The sequence below is a fragment of the Protopterus annectens genome, chromosome 2.part0, assembly GCF_019279795.1.
Source record: "Protopterus annectens isolate FY-2018-M chromosome 2.part0, PAN1.0, whole genome shotgun sequence".
Taxonomy (NCBI): Eukaryota; Metazoa; Chordata; order Ceratodontiformes; family Protopteridae; genus Protopterus; species Protopterus annectens.
The window spans coordinates 307,921,189-307,940,190 of NC_056728.1; the positions used below are offsets into that span (position 1 = coordinate 307,921,189).

Here is a 19,002-nt window from a genome sequence, read left to right on the forward strand (position 1 = left end):
TGTGTCCATGATTTATTCAGCAGTTTAGTAGTGCAGTTCCAGAAATTCCCAGGATTACAGAAACAGGAACATTGCTTTTCCTGGTAGTAGCTTTGCTTTCCAGTAAGTACAGCCAGCTTTGCTTTATCTCTGTTTCGCTGTATTTTATATGATCAGTAAAATGGCTTCTTTGGCGATATTCAGACCAAAGGTAATCCTTGAGCATCATCTTATTTTTAATCTGCAGATTAATCCAAGGAATGATCGATCTCTAGCCTGATTCCCAACTTACAATGAGGGTCCATACTACACAGAGGATTCAGGAAGGTTGTAAAGAAGAAACACAAAATATCACCAAGTGGTAAGATGCAAAGTGAAATCCAATGAAATGATCTCAGTACTTTCAAAATGGCTTTGACTCAAACCTGGTTATAATTAGTGTAAATGAACCTTTCATCTTAGTGAATTTTATCAGGACTCCATAACACAAATGTGGCTAGATGGTCTTAATCAGCCATACCTTCAACTACAATAATATTAGGTAGCATTTTTATCAAGATTCAGGTTAACATGCCCTGCACCTCACAGGTAATGTCAGCCCTAGTAGTTAGATACATTAGTTGAAAGAGACCATTATGGGGAATACTTGGGTTATTACAATCCTCATGTGCTCGTTTCCAGTCTACATTTAGGTCCATTAACATAGCTGAGTTATGTTACAAGTTCAGCAATCTATTGTTTCTTCAACCACTGCTATACTGGTAGCTGGTGTAATGCACAACGAAGCTATAACTTAACACTTTAACAACTTTAACTTTTACTTCGACTAACAAAGACTCCCCAATCTCACTGAATGAAATTTGTTAATCAAACAGATAAGTCATGTTGTTACAAAATTTAATTACACCACCTCCTACAATCATGTGATTTCTATCACATCCTATAAAACCATAACCTACAGGAAATATTTGAAGGTCTTTTGCTGCATTATGAAATCATGTTTTAGAAATGACAATGACGTATGGTTCACAAACTACATTCTAAGTATGCCATAAATCAGTTTTATTTTACCAGTATATATGCTTAGACAGGCAATTTTAAGGCCCACTGATTTGTACCATGAATTTTAAAATGGAACAGCAACAAAGAAGTTGTGATAAGATCCCAGAAATGTTTTGCTGCACTTTTGATGGCCACTGATGACTTCAGGCTACCAGTATAGCTTACACCCAATTGATCTTCCTCCCAGCACCCCACATTCTGGTGTCTCTGAGTTTAACTCCCCTTCTCCAGGAGTCCTTCCCCTAGTGTGAGGTTCCTACACACAGGTAGATAGCATGTGGACCCTTCAGAAGTATGAGACACCAAGGCACAGAGAATGGAATGGGATAAGCAATGTGTCATCATATTGCGGGGGCTTGTAGGGTCTTCTAGAGGCCTGAAACTCCACTCCTAGTACTCTGATATCAATGACAGTAGACTGGCCAGGAATGGGGAGTAACTTGTGTGTGTACCCCAACCCCTGGCCCTTAGGGTGGCCGCATATCCTCTCGTCCTGCCACCCACCAGCTTGGTGTCCTCCTCCACTGAGCTCTGACCCAACATACTGCACCTCTCCAGGATAAGCATGCCCATCCTTGTTTGCTCTGCCATCAACCATCCTGGCAATTAATCTAATTGGGGTCACCTGGAGCCACCGGCAGAGTTTTTTTTTAAATACCTTCCCACAGCTGACCATCAGCTGTCACCAGCTCCTTTCCTTGTTCGTGGGGTACCTGACATACCTTAGCCTTTCCCAGCTCACATGCAGGAAGAATGAGGAACTCAAAGATGTTACTGCAGTATCACACTGCTGCTGGGGAATGTACCCTAATTTTCACCACTCCATGACAGTCTTGCAAGCTCTGCAGTGACTGCTTTCATGAAGTGTATGAGCTCTTCCTTGCATGTGCAACCTCCTGACCAAGAGATATACTGCTTGCACTATGGAGCTCATCCAGCTTTTAATGCTGCTATTACAGCAACCCTAGACTGCCTGATCCCCCACAAGATGGGTGAAGCAGGCATGTGCTATTCACTTCCATCCGCCCTAGACTCGTTTCAGTGCCCACTCCACGAGTCAAACAAAGGTCATCTGAGGCACAGTAAGGGTTTAACCCCTCTATGCCACAGAGCCTAGGCTTGGTCGTAGTCAGGACTTTATCCATTTATACCACTGGTGAAGCTATAAGATCCTAGGTTTGGATCAGTAACCACCTACTAATGTCAATAAATCACAGTAATTGAAAATTGCTACTGCCATTCCTAAAGCATGCTACCTGTGAAGGGAGACCATTCTCTGTTTACTTAAACTGCTTTAGGAACACGATTTCTTGGAAAGATAAATAATGAGCAAGAACATGCGAGTGGCAGCATTTGTGCATGATAATATAAAATTCCACCTTTAGAGTTTTACAAATCTCAAAAGTGATGTAAGCACTTCTAGTCTCAGCATACCGAATACTTGACCACCAAAAAGTTAATGAGCAGGGGCACTGTTGAAATATATGGCTTCACTGTTACTGGCTGCGTTTCCTACTATATGACTGGTGACTTCCCAGACCATACACATCTACAAGGATGTACATACCCACCTAGTTTAGGGAGGAAGGCAGAGAGGGACAGGACGACAGAATGTCCAGTCATCTGTTTGGATTGGATGTCTCAAAGTGCATGGAACGGGTGCGTCTCACCATCTGTCCTGGTGAGGACTTACGAGTTGGTGAATGGTGTACAATGGAGAATATGCTAACTAATGCAGGGAAAAGCCAGTCAGAAATGGAGGTATCTTGTCAGTTAGAGGGGATCCAGACTTTAAAAGTCAGCGAAGTGGATTACAAGTGGGGAAGACAAAACAGACTGCGGACTGAGTGACACTGACCAGATCAAGTTAGGGTCACAAGGATGGACTGCAAGTGAAATAAAGCAGGATATAGTGACTTTGTAGGGAACTTCATCCTTCTGGGAAGCTGTGTCCTTCTATGTGGTGACCTTTATATACACCTTTTTTAGGCAAGGCTCAAATGACAAACCTACCTCCCTAGAAAACACAAGTGGAAAAAACTAAGGGTAATGCTGCTCAATGCCAGAAGTCTAAACCTCAAGATGCACACCCCTGAAGCCCTCCTCAGTATGGAGAACATCGATGTCTGTGCAGTGACTGAAAACTGGTTCAAGGCTCCTGAGAGCACCTCAGCACTATCAGGTTTTACCTCATATCATGCTTTCCGGCCCCAAAACTTGGACCGAACCACAAAAGGAGGGGGAGTATCCATTTTCATCAAAGATAGCCACACCTCCAGGTTAGTGGCAATGCACGAAGCATCGGAGACTATCCAGGTGCAACTAACCATAGACAAAACTGCCTTACAGTTTGTAGCATGCTACAGACCACCCTCTCAAACTCAGGAACCCCACACAGCCTTCCTGAAGACACTGGAGAGTATGAATGTCTCTCCAAATACCATCATTTTGGGAGACTTCAACTACCCAAACATAGACTGGGAACATTACTCAAGCCCCAACACCCTAGCCCAAAGGTTCCAAGAATTCATAAACTCAAATGCAATGGAACAACTAGTCACCATTCCCACAAGAGGAGACAATATACCAGACCTGATCATCACAAACATGGGGACAAAATGCTCCACACCGGAAGTACATCCCTCTTTGGTAAGATCAGACCATAAATTAATCTCACTGGAAATCCACATCCCCCCCCCACCCCCTGCACAAAAGACCACAGTGAAGAACTTCTCAAAAGCCAACTTCACACTTCTTAAGACTGAAGTGGTATCCTTCAAGGCCCCTGGGCAAGTGGAAACCACAACCCACACTGCTGAATCCTTTGCAAATGCCTTCTATGGGCACCTTCAAGAATGCATGGATCATGCAATCCCAAATAAAACCAAGACCCATTCCCCCAAAGGCAGGAGCCCGGTCTGGTGGACCCCAGCCATAAACAAACTTTACAACAGGAGGAGGAAGCTACTACATGACAGAGCAAAATCCCTAAAAAAGATTGTTTAATGAATTAAATGGGGTCACCAATTTTTAAGAATAAGGGGGATGATGCAGAGCTGTAGTAACTACAGAAGTATTAAATTGACTGGGGTCACAGCATGAAGTTATGGGAAAGAGTAGTGGAAGCTAGGTTAAGAAGGGAAGTGATGATTAATGATCAGCAGTATGGTTGCATGCCAGGAAAAGAGCACTACAGATGCAATGTTTGCTCTGAGAGTGTTGATGGAGAAATACAGAGAAGGTCAAAATAGGTTGCATTGTGTTTTGTAGACTTAGAGAAAGCATATGACAGAGTGCCTAGAGAGGGTTGTGGTATGGTATGAGGAAGTCAGGGTGTCAAAGAAGTATGTATATGTGGTACAGGATATGTAGGGGTAGTGTGATGTGACAGTGGTGAGGGTCTGCAGTGGGAGTGACGGATACGTTTAAGGTGAAGGTGGGATTACATCAAGGATCAGCTCTGAGACCTTTTTTACACCTCTATTTGCAATGGTGATGGACAGGTTGACAGACAAGATCAGACAGGAGTCCCCATGGACTATGATGTTTGCAGATGACATTGTTATCTGTAGTGAGAGTAGGGAACAGGTGGAGGAGACCCTGGAGAGATGGAGATATGCTCTAGAGAGAAGAAGAATGAAGGTCAGCAGAACTAAGACAGAATATGTGTGTGTGAATGAGAGGGAGGATAGAGGAATGGTGAGGATGCAAGGAGTAGAGGTGGCAAAGGTGGATGAGTTTAAATACTTAGGATCAATAGTTCAGAGTAATGGTGAGTGTGGAAGAGAGGTGAAGACGAGAGTACAGGCAGGATGGACTCGGTGGAGAAGAATGTCAGGAGTGATTTGTGACAGACGAAGGTCTACAAGAGGGTAGTGAGACCAGCTATGTTATATGGGTTGGAGATAGTAGCATTGACAAAAGGCAGGAGTTTGAGCTGGATGTGGCAGAGTTAAAGATGTTAAGATTTGCACTGGGTGTGAAGAGGGTGTACAGGATTAGGAATAAGTATATTAGTGGGTCAGCCCAGGTTGGAAGGATTGGAGACAAAGCCAGAGAGGCAAGATTACGGTGGTTTGGACATGTGCTGAGGAGGGATACCAGGTATATTGGGAAAAAGATGCTAAGGATGAAGCTACCAGGTAACAGGAAAAGAGGAAGGCCTAAGATAAGGTTTATAGATGTGGTGAGAGAGGACATGCAGGTGGTTGCTGTGGCAGAGCAAGATGTAGAGGACAGGAAGAAATGGAAACAGATGATCTGCTGTGGCGACCCCCAACGGGAACAGCCGAAAGAAGAAGAAGATGATATATATATATATATATATATATACATATACATATATATACACACATATATACCTTATTTTAAAAACAAGTAAAAAATGTATATAATATGTTTTGTTAAAAGTATATATTTGTTGAAAAATATACTGTAAAGAATAAATATATAAATATTGTATATGTGTATATGTATATATTATTATTCACATATATTATATTGTATTATTTCGATCCTTGTTCATTATTCCTTAATTAATATGTGTGTTGCTTTATGGATCCAGTCTTTTGGGGTTGGATGCTAGTAATTTTAGAGCAGGGGTAATGGATATATCGGCTCCGACTCGGTCGATTCTACTAGCTCGAAGTCTTTTATTGGCTGGGCTAAGCAGTTATCCCATGGTGCACTGCTCCATATCCCCAGATCTAGTTTGCTGCGAAACTCATTTGTACTCCATGCACACATCACATCCAGGTAAAGAATAAGCTAAGCAAGGGAACTCTGCAGATAACAACCTAACCTCCAAATCCTCCAGGAAGGGGGAAAGGTGGGAGGGTAATTAAGAATGTGAGGCGAGATGGACTACATACATGAGCGCTATAGTGAGTACATAACTTGATGTTATGTGGTCCTATCTCGCCTACATTCTTACCGTGGGATAGCGTCCCTAGCACCTACATCTTGGGTGGCTCATAGGAAAATACTCCTGAGAACTGTGGAGCCAAAGGAAGACCTGCCCCTGGAGACCACGTCCAATTTGTAATCAGAAATAAATGTGTGAGGAGAAGTCCAAGTAGCTGCAGCACATATGTCATCCATTGACAATCTGGCTTGATAGGCTGTGGATGTGGAAACAGCCCGAGTAGAGTAAGCCTTGACCAGAAATGGCAGATCTTTACCTCCTGCTTGATAGCTGAAAGAGATACAACTAGATATCCATCTAGATAGGGTGACCCTGGAGACCAGGGACCCCATTCGGTTTTCCGAAAAGGAAACAAAAAGTTGGTCAGACTTACGGATATCTTTTGTTCGGTGCAGATAGAAGCGTAATTGTCTGTGTACATCCAACTGGTGAAATCTAAATTCTGCCTTGTTAGAAAAATGGGGAAAGAAGACAGGCAACTCAATGGATTGATTTAGATTAGACACGGAAGCCACTTTAGGAAGGAACGAAGGGTTTGGTCTAAGAGAGACCCTGTCTTTATGGAAGATTAAGTATGGAGGTTTGATAGAGAGTGCTTGAATCTCTGAAACTTGCCTTGCTGAAGTGATTGCTGTTAAGAAGGCTGTTTTCCAGGTCAAAAATTTCAATTCGCAGGTAGCTGCAGGCTCGAAAGGTGGTACAGTAAGGGCTTGTAGAACAAAACTGAGATCCCATGGCATGATTGGTTCGGACACCGGGGGACGGAGCAACAGAGTACCCTTCAGGAACACCTTGTATAGTCTATGCGCCATGATACTAGGCTCATTCGCTACATGAAAATTAGAGATCGTTGCCAGTTGAACTTTGATGGTAGCTGATGCAGAACCCTGATGGAAAAGCATTGAAAAAACTCCAGGACTGAAGCGATTGGAATTATGTAAGGATCAATGCCTCTGGTATGTGCCCAGATAGAAAACCTTTTCCGTTTGCTAGAATAAATCTTTCTAGTGGATGGTTTATGACAGGACGATAGTATATGAACCACTTCTGTCGAGAAATTATGAAGTCTGACTAACGATGGAAGTGGAGTAGCCAGGCTGTCAACCGGAGGGTCATCAGGGAGGGGTGGAACTCTCCCGACATGTGTGTCAGTAAATCTGGTTGAGGGTCCAGAGTCCTAGGAGTGTCCACAATGAATTGCTGAAGAAAGGGATACCAAACTTGGCGAGGCCAGTGTGGAGCAATCAGAATGATTCTGCTTCCCAAGGATTGCGCTTTCTGAATCACCTTTGACAGCAAGGGAAACAGAGGGAAAGCATAAAGCAGACTGGAGGGCCAATCGTGAACCAGAGCGTCCCTGGGTGACTCCCCCTGTGGGGGGATCAGCGTGAAGTAGTTGCTGCATTTCGCATTGAGGGGGCTGGCAAAAAGGTCACAGCAAGGCTGACCCCATCTGCTGAAGATTCGTTCTGCAACCAGTCGATTCAGGGACCACTCGTAAGGCATCAGAATAGCTCTGCTTAGCCTGTCCGCAATCACGTTGGACTTCCCCGGAATGTGCGTTGCCACCAGAAACCGTTGAGAAGTTACTGCCCAATGCCACACTCGCATGGCCTCTGCACAGAGGGTAAGACCTGGTTCTCGCTGTTTGTTTAGATACCACACTACTGACATGTTGTCTGAGTGTATCGCAATCGTCCCCAGAGGAAGAACACTCTGAAGTGCCTGCAACGCAAGTAGCACTGCTCTCATCTCTAGGACGTTTATATGCAGATGTATCTCGTGTTCTTGCCACGTGCCTTGGACTGTCCTGCCAAGATAATGACCCCCCACCCCATCTGGGAGGCGTCCATGGTCACCGTGGCAACCGGGATGGGTGGAACAAAGGGCCCTCCCCCATCCAAATTGTTGGTGCACAGCCATCAACAGAGGTCCTGCTTGCATGTGTCCATGAGCAAGATGGGATGAGACAGTGGAAGTCTTTGGAGAGACCACTGAACAAAGAGGAGCCATTGAAGAATTCTCATGTGCAATCTCACTAGAGGGACCGACATGATTGTAGCTGCCATGGCTCCTAGAAGCTGGAGAACCCATCTTGCCTTCACTTGTCTCAGGGGCATCAGCAAGTGTATCTGTTGTTGTACCTACCCCATCGCCAAAACCGGTGACTGGAGGAGCCTCTGAACCACCCTATCAACATCCACATCTGAAAGGGTCCTGGAGGATATGGAAGACAGGGATGGAGAATGAGATCTCCTCTCAAGAGAAGCTGGTCTGAGACTGGGCGATTGGCTCCTAAGAGGTTCCAATAAAATTGGAGCCGACGCCGGTTCCGTCAATACCGACACTTCCTGCAGTCCCGAGGACAGTGGAGCCGAGGAGGTCGATGCAGTTTCTGAGATTCTCTCTGGAGGCTCCGATGAGGCTGACGGAGCCGGAGATCTCTTTTTTGACTTGCCAGATTTTGATTTTCCACTGCACTGTCGCCTCAAAGCAAGACGTTGTCCTGTTCGATTCTCAGCTAGAGCGTCTTCTGTGTCCCCCAGGACAGCAGCAGCAAAGAAATCCTGCTCCTACCAGGAATGTCCTTGGGGGCAAATTCCAGGATCCTGACTTATCTGAAACCCATACGGCATGTCTCTGGGCCAGGAAAGCTAAATGTCTCCAGACTTGAATAGACCTGTAGCCAGAAGCAAGACAGAGGAAGAAGTAGACAACACATGGTGAAACTTACCTCACCCTAGCCCCTGGTGTGCCCAACACAAAGAGGGGAAAGTAGGTGAGAAACTTGTAACACAAGAGTGATCTACTCAAACATGCACCCTCACTGTAATTTCCAACACAAATGTACTACTCTTTGTACAGACTACCTTGCTGCAGCACTATCTACTGGCATGATTCCCAAAGCATGAAAAGGCAGAGCCCTATGGGATGACCATACTATACTCAGTCCTTGTCCTAGAAGGAATATGCTGTGCATGCAGTGTTTACAAAGGGTACGGACAGAAGACCATTTGGCAGCCTCCCAAATGGACTGAGTGCACACACTACTAAAAAGGCTACAGCACTTGCAGTTTCCTTTGTACTAAGGAACCTAAAATGCCCTTCTAAATTTTTCCTATAGTGAAAGCAGCAGAAAACAATTCAGTGGAATATTCCCTTGTAAGCTGTTTAAACATTGGTATTCTCCTTTTCTTGTCTGCAAAGGACACAAACAGGTGATCCAGAAATTATGCTTTTGGGTTTGCCTAAACAGTATATCAGTTGCCTGTGCATGTCTGTGAGACAACTTGTTCACTATTTTTGCCATGAATGACAGAGCTAAACAAACAGTGTGACGCCCCATCTTGAATCTGACAAACCACATGTGGTCCATGTGAATGGCAATATGGAAGTGGATATCATTGAGATCCAGGGTTAACGTATGATTTTGAGGACAGATGAGCAGTATGACACACTGTAAGGTACATTTGGGACTATTAGGTGTGTATTCAGTCTTGAGAGGTCTAAGACGTGCTATCAAAGACCCCCTTTTCTGGACCCTAAGAAGAGCCTTGCACAGAACCCTTGATTCTGGGGTTCTTTTTTATTATACATCCATCCATTCAACTGTTCATTTTCATGGACTACACAGGAACAGTGTCTGGTTAAGTGACTTGCACAGAGTTGCACAGCAGGCAAATGGAGGTGAAAGGAATCAAACACTGCACCTTGGACCAAAGGAAGTAGTTTGTTAATAGCTTAGACCCCAATCCTCTATGTTGGCTGCCAGATCTTTTTATACTGGTTCTGTTACAGCTGGAAAAGGTCTTCCAAAACTGGAGGACCAAGTGCACGTGGTCTCTCTGTACATGGGTGACGCTGTCTGTATTCCTGGGATATAAACTATAGGGTCCACTTGTCTCTTGTGACGTTTTGTCATTTTCTTATAAATTGGGTTAACCATCCTGCTACCCTCAATCTGGGGTGGGTTAAGCAGGGCAGGGTGTGTTTGTTTTTTTTTGGGGGGGGAGGCTCTTGACAGTAATGGCTGCTCCCTTCGGTGGAGGTAGAACTGACAGCCTCCATGCTTTCCCTTCTTCCTGCTACTTTTTTCCCCTTTGCCATCGTGCTCTTACTTTGTAGGTGACAGTATGGCCAAGACAAAAAGGGGTAGTTTCTCATATATCTTGGCATGGGGGGTTGAAAGAGGTTTTTCACTGGCTACATAGTCAAAGCTTCAGCTCTAGAGGCTCCAAAGAGCAGGTCCTTATCAAGTGGGACACTGAAAGTGGTACTTTAACATCCCCTTTCAGGGGCTGTAATCTCAGTCGGTCATGTCTCCTAACTACAGATCTCGTAGTAGCCACCCTAGATACTGCATTCACAGCATCACAGACATACTGAATGGAGTGCGTAGCCATGTGGCAATGGTCTGGGTGAAATTCAGAAATTCTGCCTTCAGGTCCTCATCAGATACCTCCCCGTTTCTCTCATCTGTTCAGGGTAAAACTGATTAATCTAACATTAATGAGAACATATCACTCTGGCTGTCTCAGTCCACTGCATTTTATTATCAAAAGAGGGAGATACTCATCACATGATCGGTCTCCAATCCATGAGACTGATAGCAGTTTCAGCAGCTTGTTTTATGGAAGCTTTAGTTCAGAAAGTCTACACTTTAGCCACTTGACAAGCTCTACCCTTTCACCAAGCTTCAAAGCATGAACACTTAATTCAGCACTAGACCTGGCTCTGAAAGAACAGTTTTCAATGAAAGGTTGTGATGTTATAAGGTAGTGCCAGCTATGCCAGAGAGAGTATGGCAGTGCATGAGTAACATATGCCAGCACAGCTAGCTGGAGTTTTGTAATGAACTTTATGTCATTTGGATATCAAACTGATTTGTACAGATGCTTGTGTTAAAAATGTATTAGTAAAGTTGCTTGTGTTAAAAATGTATCAACAGTGGGTCCTCCTGGACAGCAAAAAATATACATGTATGCCAGGCTGTATTGTAGTAACTGCTGAAATGTATATATGTTAATAAAGGATACTGGAAGAGAAGAGGTTAATAGCAGTCCAGCTAACTCTGAAAAATAGTCTGAAATTAAATTACCTGGTTTAAGCCATAAAGATTGTGTCCTACAGTTCTGACTGCAGCCAGAGATGAAATGTCTGTGAGAAGTCTGGCTTAGTAGCTCTGTAGGAAGAGTGGAAATTTTAAAATTGTTCTACAGCTTCCAGATGCTGCAACACATCTTAGCAAAGCTCTATGTGTGTGTGTATTGTGGCACATATGGGCAAGATCCTGGCTCAAGTTTATAGTAAAGGAGGTACGATCCTGGCTCAAGTTTATAGTAAAGGGGGTAGTGTGGGAACCAGAGTCAGGTGACCTGATGTAATGTCATTCTATAGCCAGCACTGATATTTAGATACTAGTGAGAGATGTCATTCAGCACTCTGTTTTTGGGAACCTGAAAACAAAGACCACTCACTCGCATCATCTTGCCTTGCTGAAGTAAGCAACTTAACTAGGGAACAATAATTCTTTGATAAGTTAGGTCCTCTGTATCTGTGTGAATCTGTGTATTTTTTTTTTTTTTTTTTTTTTAGATTTCCTGTGACTGAAATTCTGGTGTGTATTGTGAAGAGGTATTCAGAATTGTCCCATTTTCTTTTTATTATTTATTATTAAATATATTTAAACTTTTCAGTGAGGCTGGTCTTTTACTGAAAATTTTAACCTTTGAGAGTACTTGTATTTATTTGGTGACACTGTGGCTGTTCCTGAAAGTCTTGCTGCATTGGTCAACATTACTACTGATATTAGTATTAATTTCACTCAGTATAATTGGATACCCTGTTAAGAGTTTTAGAGTAGCTGGCTGGTGGCAGTGGAACTTCCTTATAGCCTGGGCATAGCTGGTAAATCTGTGTCAGCCTTTCCTAGTGTGTGTGTGTGTGTGTGTGTGTGTGTGTGTGTGTGTGTGTGTGTGTGTGTGTGAAAATCAAATCTTAAAGAAAATGTGTGTGTCAGCTACTGGGAACATGGACACACGTCACTGGTTTCTGCAGAGAGAAAGGTGAAGTCTTATTTGGAGCCTGGAGAGGAAAACCCATCTCCAGGACTGAGTGTGATCCCCGTGTGCTCTTAAGAGAAATTGTGCTTGGTGCAGAGAGCTGCATCTGAAAATACTGTGTATCCATTTTTGTTCCAGGTGAACATTCCCCACAGGTGTCAGCAGTGAGGACTGAGACTCCTTGATTACTGGCCCAGAGGAGGGACATCAGAAAGGTTATTGTAGCTCATCACCTATTCCAACTATTACTGATTTGGGATCACTGTAGTGACCATAAAGACTAACTAGGTGTCATTTTCATAAAAAAAGGCAGGACGCTAAAGTGTACAAAATGGTGGTGCAGCCAGTACTTCTGTATGGTACAGAAACCTGGGAAGTGAAGGCAGAGCAGTTGAGGATGATAGAGGTGAAGAGGATGAAGTACTTGAGATAGGTGGGAGGATGCTCTCTGTGGGACAGATGCAGAAATGATGACATCAAAGCAGAAGCTAAAGTGGCTCCAACTGCAGATAAAAAAAAAAAAAATGATTCTGTACAAGTGGGGTTATCTTGAAAAGGATATCTGGACTAAAGCCTGGGCTCCTCCACTCAGGATATGTCCAAAATATGAGCTAAGCCAGAAGGCTTAAGGGACATAACATATGTACAGACACAAAAACCTCAGAACGTCTTTGCTGCCAGTCTGAAAGCAGAACTCTCGTTTTTGGTCTGTTGCTCATTTCTTTGAGCTGATTATCCCACCATTTGGGTGCCTAAACCCCATTTGTAAAGAATACTGCAACAGTGATCTTGGAAGGACATTTAACATTATTTTAGGTTTTCTTCTGTTCCTTCTAAGACTGTGCCTTAGTCTATGGTAGAATCATGAAGGATGGTGTATGACCTGCTGTGCACCATCTGTCACTGCAGATGATGACAGGTCATACAGATGTGGTCCAGCTTAGTGGAACTATTAATGACTCAAGTGCATAACTTCATTTCCCCAGTGTTCAATGGCCAGAGGTTAAAAAAAACAGGGATCCCTTAAAGTGTATGTTACAGAGATCAGCATCTTGCCAGGCATCCAAATTGTTAATAAAAGATTAAATATTTTGAGGTCCTGACACTATATAGTGATCTATTCCAGATTTTGGCAAAACCTGAGTAATGTATTTCTCTCTCACGGAGGTCTTAAAGGTGCACAGACAGAATGAATACCTTTACGTTTATGAGCTAATGGACTGGTATATAAGTTGAGATTTAGAAGCGCCTGAAGACACTCATCAGTGAAGACTTTAACACCAAAATTTCAATACCTCTAAAATGTCTGTAGCGAAGAGTAGAAATTCAAATTCTTACATCTATGTTAACTTGGATCTCTGAAACAAGGGTGTATCTAGTAAAGCCGCTTTGAACGGATTCCAACTTTTGTCATTAGTTGATATTGTACAATTAAAAAATATCATGTTCCAGAATAAGTCTCATGGAAATTTTGTATAACTGGAATGTGTGCTTTCATTCTCTTACAGAAAATTATCTCAGCTTTAGTACTAAATGTTTTCATTGCCCTAGATATGATGTAGTTTATATGATTTTGAAAGGTGATCATATTATTGATTATAGTTCCAAAATTCTTGCAATCATAGCTCTGTACTATACAAAATTATCGGCATCTTTACTGTCAGGCTGCCAAAATACATAATCTGACATTGATCATTACTGAAATGGAGACCATAATTAGTTGCCCAATCAACAAACTCTTGTGTGAATTTATTCATCATTAAAGTGCTTTAGATTGTCACTGCTGAAGTGGCAACCTGACTCCATGTGCAAAAATGAGAAAAGGGTGTTGTGGATGGATGGAGTAAAGTTATCAACATGCAACAGAACAGATTTGGCACTCATCTGCATACTTACTGACCCAACAGGCATTATTTACAGGACTAATTGAGAAAGCTAGAGCCCAGTACTGGTCCTTGAAGAAGTTCACCACAGCTGACTGGAGGTAGTCAGCTTTGATACTTCAACAGTTAATCAGTTAACGAAGTTTATCAAAAACGGGTTAGTTTTATGTAAGCCATAGATATATATATATATATGTGTGTATATATATATATATATATATATATATATATATATATATATATATATATATATAACACAATAATGTATTAAATGCCTTAGCAAGGTCCAGAAACACAAATCTACTAGTAATAGCCATATCACTTGCTAACATAACCTAATAAAAAAACTAAACATTTTTAAGAATAGATCTCACTGTGGTGAATTCATGTTGACCAAGATCAATATATTTTGAACTGTTGACAGAGCCCTGGAAACGCTGAATGAGGCACTGTTCAAAGCTTTTACATAATAATGAAGCCAGACAAACTGGTCTATAGTTTTTAATCACAAGTCTGTTACAGTCCTTTAAAACTGGAGTTACTGAAGATATTCTCCAATAATTAGGAACTTGACCCCTAAATAACAGCCATTATAGACTGTATAAATAAAAGGTATTAACTCATCTTGGGTATTAGAAATTAAAATACCTGTAATATTAACTGGCCTCATATAAATTTCTTGCCTTTCTTTATAACCAACGTAATTGATGATGGCCAACATTCAAACACCAAAAAGCAAGCACTTCAAATAAGACAGGAACACAATAAACTTAATTTAGCGCTTTCGTTCTTTAATAGAGAAGAACTTCCTCAAAATGAATTCAAAGAAGAAAAATAATTCAATAAATATCTTTAAAACACATCACTTGACCATTTGGCTAAAACATCCATTTTTTTTAAATATGTGATTTTAATCTAATTAAAAATAGCATAAAACATGTAATAAAATACATTACATTTCCTTAATTTCAGACATTTATGTTGATAAAATATCTGGCCTGAATGAAACTATCAGCTGTTAAAGTGAGCTGCCATTTCACTTTAATTTCAAGCTCATTGTTGACATCTCCTAACTATAAACTAGGTTTGATGTGTTCCAACACAAAAGAAACAAAAAAACAGAATTTCTTAAAATTATGATAGTATACAGCATGCTTTGCTAATGCACAAGTAAAATCTTTGATAATACCTAGCCTGTCCTCAATTTATTCTCTGAGTTTTCTAGCGGTTTTACCCACATTGAAACTCTCACAGGTATTGCATGAGGGAAGATAAACCACTATTACAGTATTACATGTGTACTTATCCTTTCTAATAATTTCTCTACTGCAATATTTCACAAGCACACTGTGACTTGTGTTTATAAACCTACACATTTTACAGTCATAATCTATATTGAAATGGTAGCTGGCCAATCATGTGATGTGCTTTTAAAGGTGTTTATTCGATGATATTTCTTCTTTGAACTCATTCTACAGAAGTTTTTGTCTGATAAAGAACAGAAATTAAGTTTATCACGTCTTCCCTATCTTATTAAAGAACAAGAGAGCCAGGATTCAGGTATTGATGGACAAGATGTTTAACGGTAAGATTTAAGTTATATAATGAATTATTAAACTTGGAAAAGTACTGATTAAATTCACTGGCATAGATGCAAAACATTTTTCTTTTTGGGTCAATGGCCAGTCTTGTTACAAACATGTTTTTTTTTTCTTTATTAGACATGATTTGATTTTTTTCTAATTTTGTGGGTTGAATGGTTCCTGTAACATTTAAATATTAATTTCTTCTTTTTGAATAATTTAAATATAGATTCCACCATTATGGGCATTGATATTTATTTTCAGCAATGACACAACTGCAAGCAATTTTTTTTAAGTAATTCTATGGCATATATTTCAACCTAGAGTACCACATATCCTTATCAAGACCAGTTTCATCAAGCCAACTGACTTGAGATTGTTGGATATATCAATATAGTCTAACAGTCTACAAATCTATCTTCTATAGGGTGAAATGGAGTTGTTACATTTATTATATTAATACAGTATATAGTGAATTACGATATGAAGTTCCTAATGGTGGACACATTTCAATATCATTACAATACTAATGACCAACATATTACAACTGGTAACAATTAGGTCCAAAAGGTTTTTTATCCCTTGTTAGCTTACTAATGATCTGCACAATATGATTAAGTAATATAATATCAAACAAATATGTTCAGTTTTTGTGGCTGTTATGTAGTTATTCCATTTCTTCCATGGATTATTTAAGTGTCCAACTAGTACGACTTGTTGATGTCCAGTAAAGCTTTCCAAGTGTCGCAAATAACATTTATGTGACACAACATCCATTGCTGGATTTCTGTGTGACAATTTAAGTCTTACATGGTCTCTGCCAGGAAAGCCTATCAGGTCTACAACTAACATTTCATAAGTATTTTCTGTAGATATTAATACAGAAGTTACAGAATCTCCTACAAGTAGGGGGGAAGTCACCACCATTTCAGTTTGGTCTCAAACACTCATACTTAGCATACTTTGGAAATATTAAGCCATTTGTATCCCAGGCTGCAACTATGGCAGCTACAGACCGGTTTTCAACTTTCATTATACTTTTTAATTCTTGCATCTTATTTCCAAGACTATATGCATTACAAAATGAGACTCTTAGAGAACAATCGAGTCTTCTGTTACTGGCTGTTGTCATAGTAGTACAAAAGGCTTTGACTTTACTACATCCATAGCCAGCAAAATAATGGCAGAGAGAAAATTATCATTTACAAACACCTTGGAATCATCACAGAATTTTGATTGAGTAAGCAGTACATAGCTGCTGAGATGGTGGCAGGAATCAATCCATCCACAACCCCTTTTTCCAATTTTTGCACATGTGGTAAGCGTGTCACTAAAACAGTGACAATGCTCTAGAGCCAAGGTTTACATGAAAATAAAAAAACACTGCTTGCTGAAATGCATTGGTAGATATGGGCAGTTACCTAAATAGCTTTTTGTATGGTTTGCCATTATAACAAACCATAGCTATGCATTCTCACCTGTTCAGGAAAAGCCTGTGGAAGGGATAGCAAGCCAAACCTTTTATGAAACTAAGTACTATTTTCACCTCCACCACAATGACATGAAGCCAGAATTCCAAAGTGGTCCAGGAACTCTAGATACGATTTGTACTCATGTGAGCTCCCCAGCTGGAAAACCTCCACAACAAGGCAATGGGTTGGTTCTTAAATAAGGGGGGGGGGGGCTCTCACAGAAGCTTTTCAAAGTACATCATACTTCAAGGACACTGACATGGAAAGGGCAGCAGCTGCACTTTGGACAAGTTAACCCAGTGTCAGGTATTCTGGACTTTGTTAGATGAAGAGTTCCCATTTGAAGCACTGCTATTGAAAAACCTGCAGTGCAAGTTGCTCCAAGGTCTTAAGCTGAAGCAGCAGTGAGGTTGTGATTTATCTAATGTAGAAACATGAATGTACTAACCTGAACACTGTAAACATCCTGTCCATTGTCTAAATTCTCTTACACATGGAGAATCTAGAATTACGTTAATAAACTGGAGACAATGAAGACAGCCTGGCAAGTATTCATAGTATCACAGACTGTTACTAGGTTACCTGCCCCTATGGGCCATTTTAAGCCCAGCCAATTACCCCATGTAGGAATCAAACACTGCACCATGTGTCTGTAAGGTGAACACCTTAACCATTATACCAGCCTCCCACCCTTATACCAACCTCCTGTCCTGGCTTTTTATTAAAGCTATAAAGGAAGAAGGGTGCAATGTTCCTGGGGCATTTTCAGGTAAAGAAACCATTAGTTGTAACTCCTGTGGGTAAGAGATGCAACAGACATGTGTTCACCATATCTGGTGATGTGTGAGGAAGTATGCTGCAATGTATTAAATTGACAGGCTTTAGCATTCTACAGTCCTCAGCTTAGGTAACTCTTCTTTGATTCAGTCCTTTAGGGAAGTATATGGATCCAGCCAGTTGCATTCCTGGACTTGCCTAGCCTCTACTGCTGTCAAATTCGGCATCAGTTCACTGTGCTAAGACAACCAGAAAGACAGGCAATAAAGAATTACCACACAAAAATGAATAGCTGATTGGCTTGTAGGTAATGCCAGGCACAGAAGCTGAATGGAGGACTGTCCAATCCTGAGGGAAGGTGGGTGTGGGTAGGGGGGTAATAACTACACTCTGCAGGGCTTTCTCACAGATGATGGCAAATGAAGCAAAATAAATAAATCCTGTGTGTGAAAACATCATGTCAAATGTGCATCTGGGGTGGGGAAAATATATAAGGCAACTAAGAGCTATTTTGTGGAGCCATGTACAAAGTCTGCATAACCTGACAAAATTAATCTGGAAAATTCTGGTATAGGCTGATCATGGTTTATCTGATGCCAGCAGCTAAGAAATAAAATAATGAATGGCAAACACTCTCTTCATAACAACTACCTAAATTTGGTTATAAAGGTAATGCTGCAGATAAATCTTTCCTCACTGACAAGATGTTGTATACACAGACTGATAAATAAACCTTCAAGGTGTTTAAAGCAAAATATTAGACAATTTGTTGGAGGGGGGGGGTCTACAAGTAAAGTCGACAGCATATGGAGATAAATGATACGTTTGGCTAAGAGTTGGATGCTGCATTTACTAATATAATAACTGTCATTATCACTGCCAGTACTTATCTACAATTCTTACCAAGTTGACCTCCTCATGTAATGTTTCCAGGAATCACTGCCCGATTCTCTTCCACCACCAGTATGTTTCTCACCACCTAACAGGGAAAAATAAAAATGCAGTTCTTCAGAATTTAATGTAGACTTTCTTGACCAATACTTTGTTATAATGAAAGAATATATACCAGTCAACTCAGATTAATAACACTTTGTAGTGGAGCTGTTAACATCTGCTTGGTCAACTTCAACGTTAGTAAGGAACTTTTCAATCAAAGCACTGCATGTAGAGTTAAAACAACAAGAACAATAAATAAATACTAATGGCACTGCAACTAAGAGCTAAAGAATAAAATTAATAAGTTCTACAATTCATCAGCAG

At 41.1% G+C, this 19,002-nt stretch overlaps 1 protein-coding gene across 1 annotated transcript in view; it reads right to left on the minus strand.

Annotated features, from left to right (window-relative positions):
- The window catches only part of ALDH7A1 (aldehyde dehydrogenase 7 family member A1), a 760,748-nt gene that overhangs the window by 42,923 nt on the left and 698,823 nt on the right, over positions 1-19,002 (minus strand). Inside the window, exon 17 of the mRNA XM_044060782.1 lies at positions 18,646-18,721. Coding sequence (XP_043916717.1) covers positions 18,646-18,721 — 76 coding nt within the window. The remainder of the gene's footprint in view (positions 1-18,645; positions 18,722-19,002) is intronic.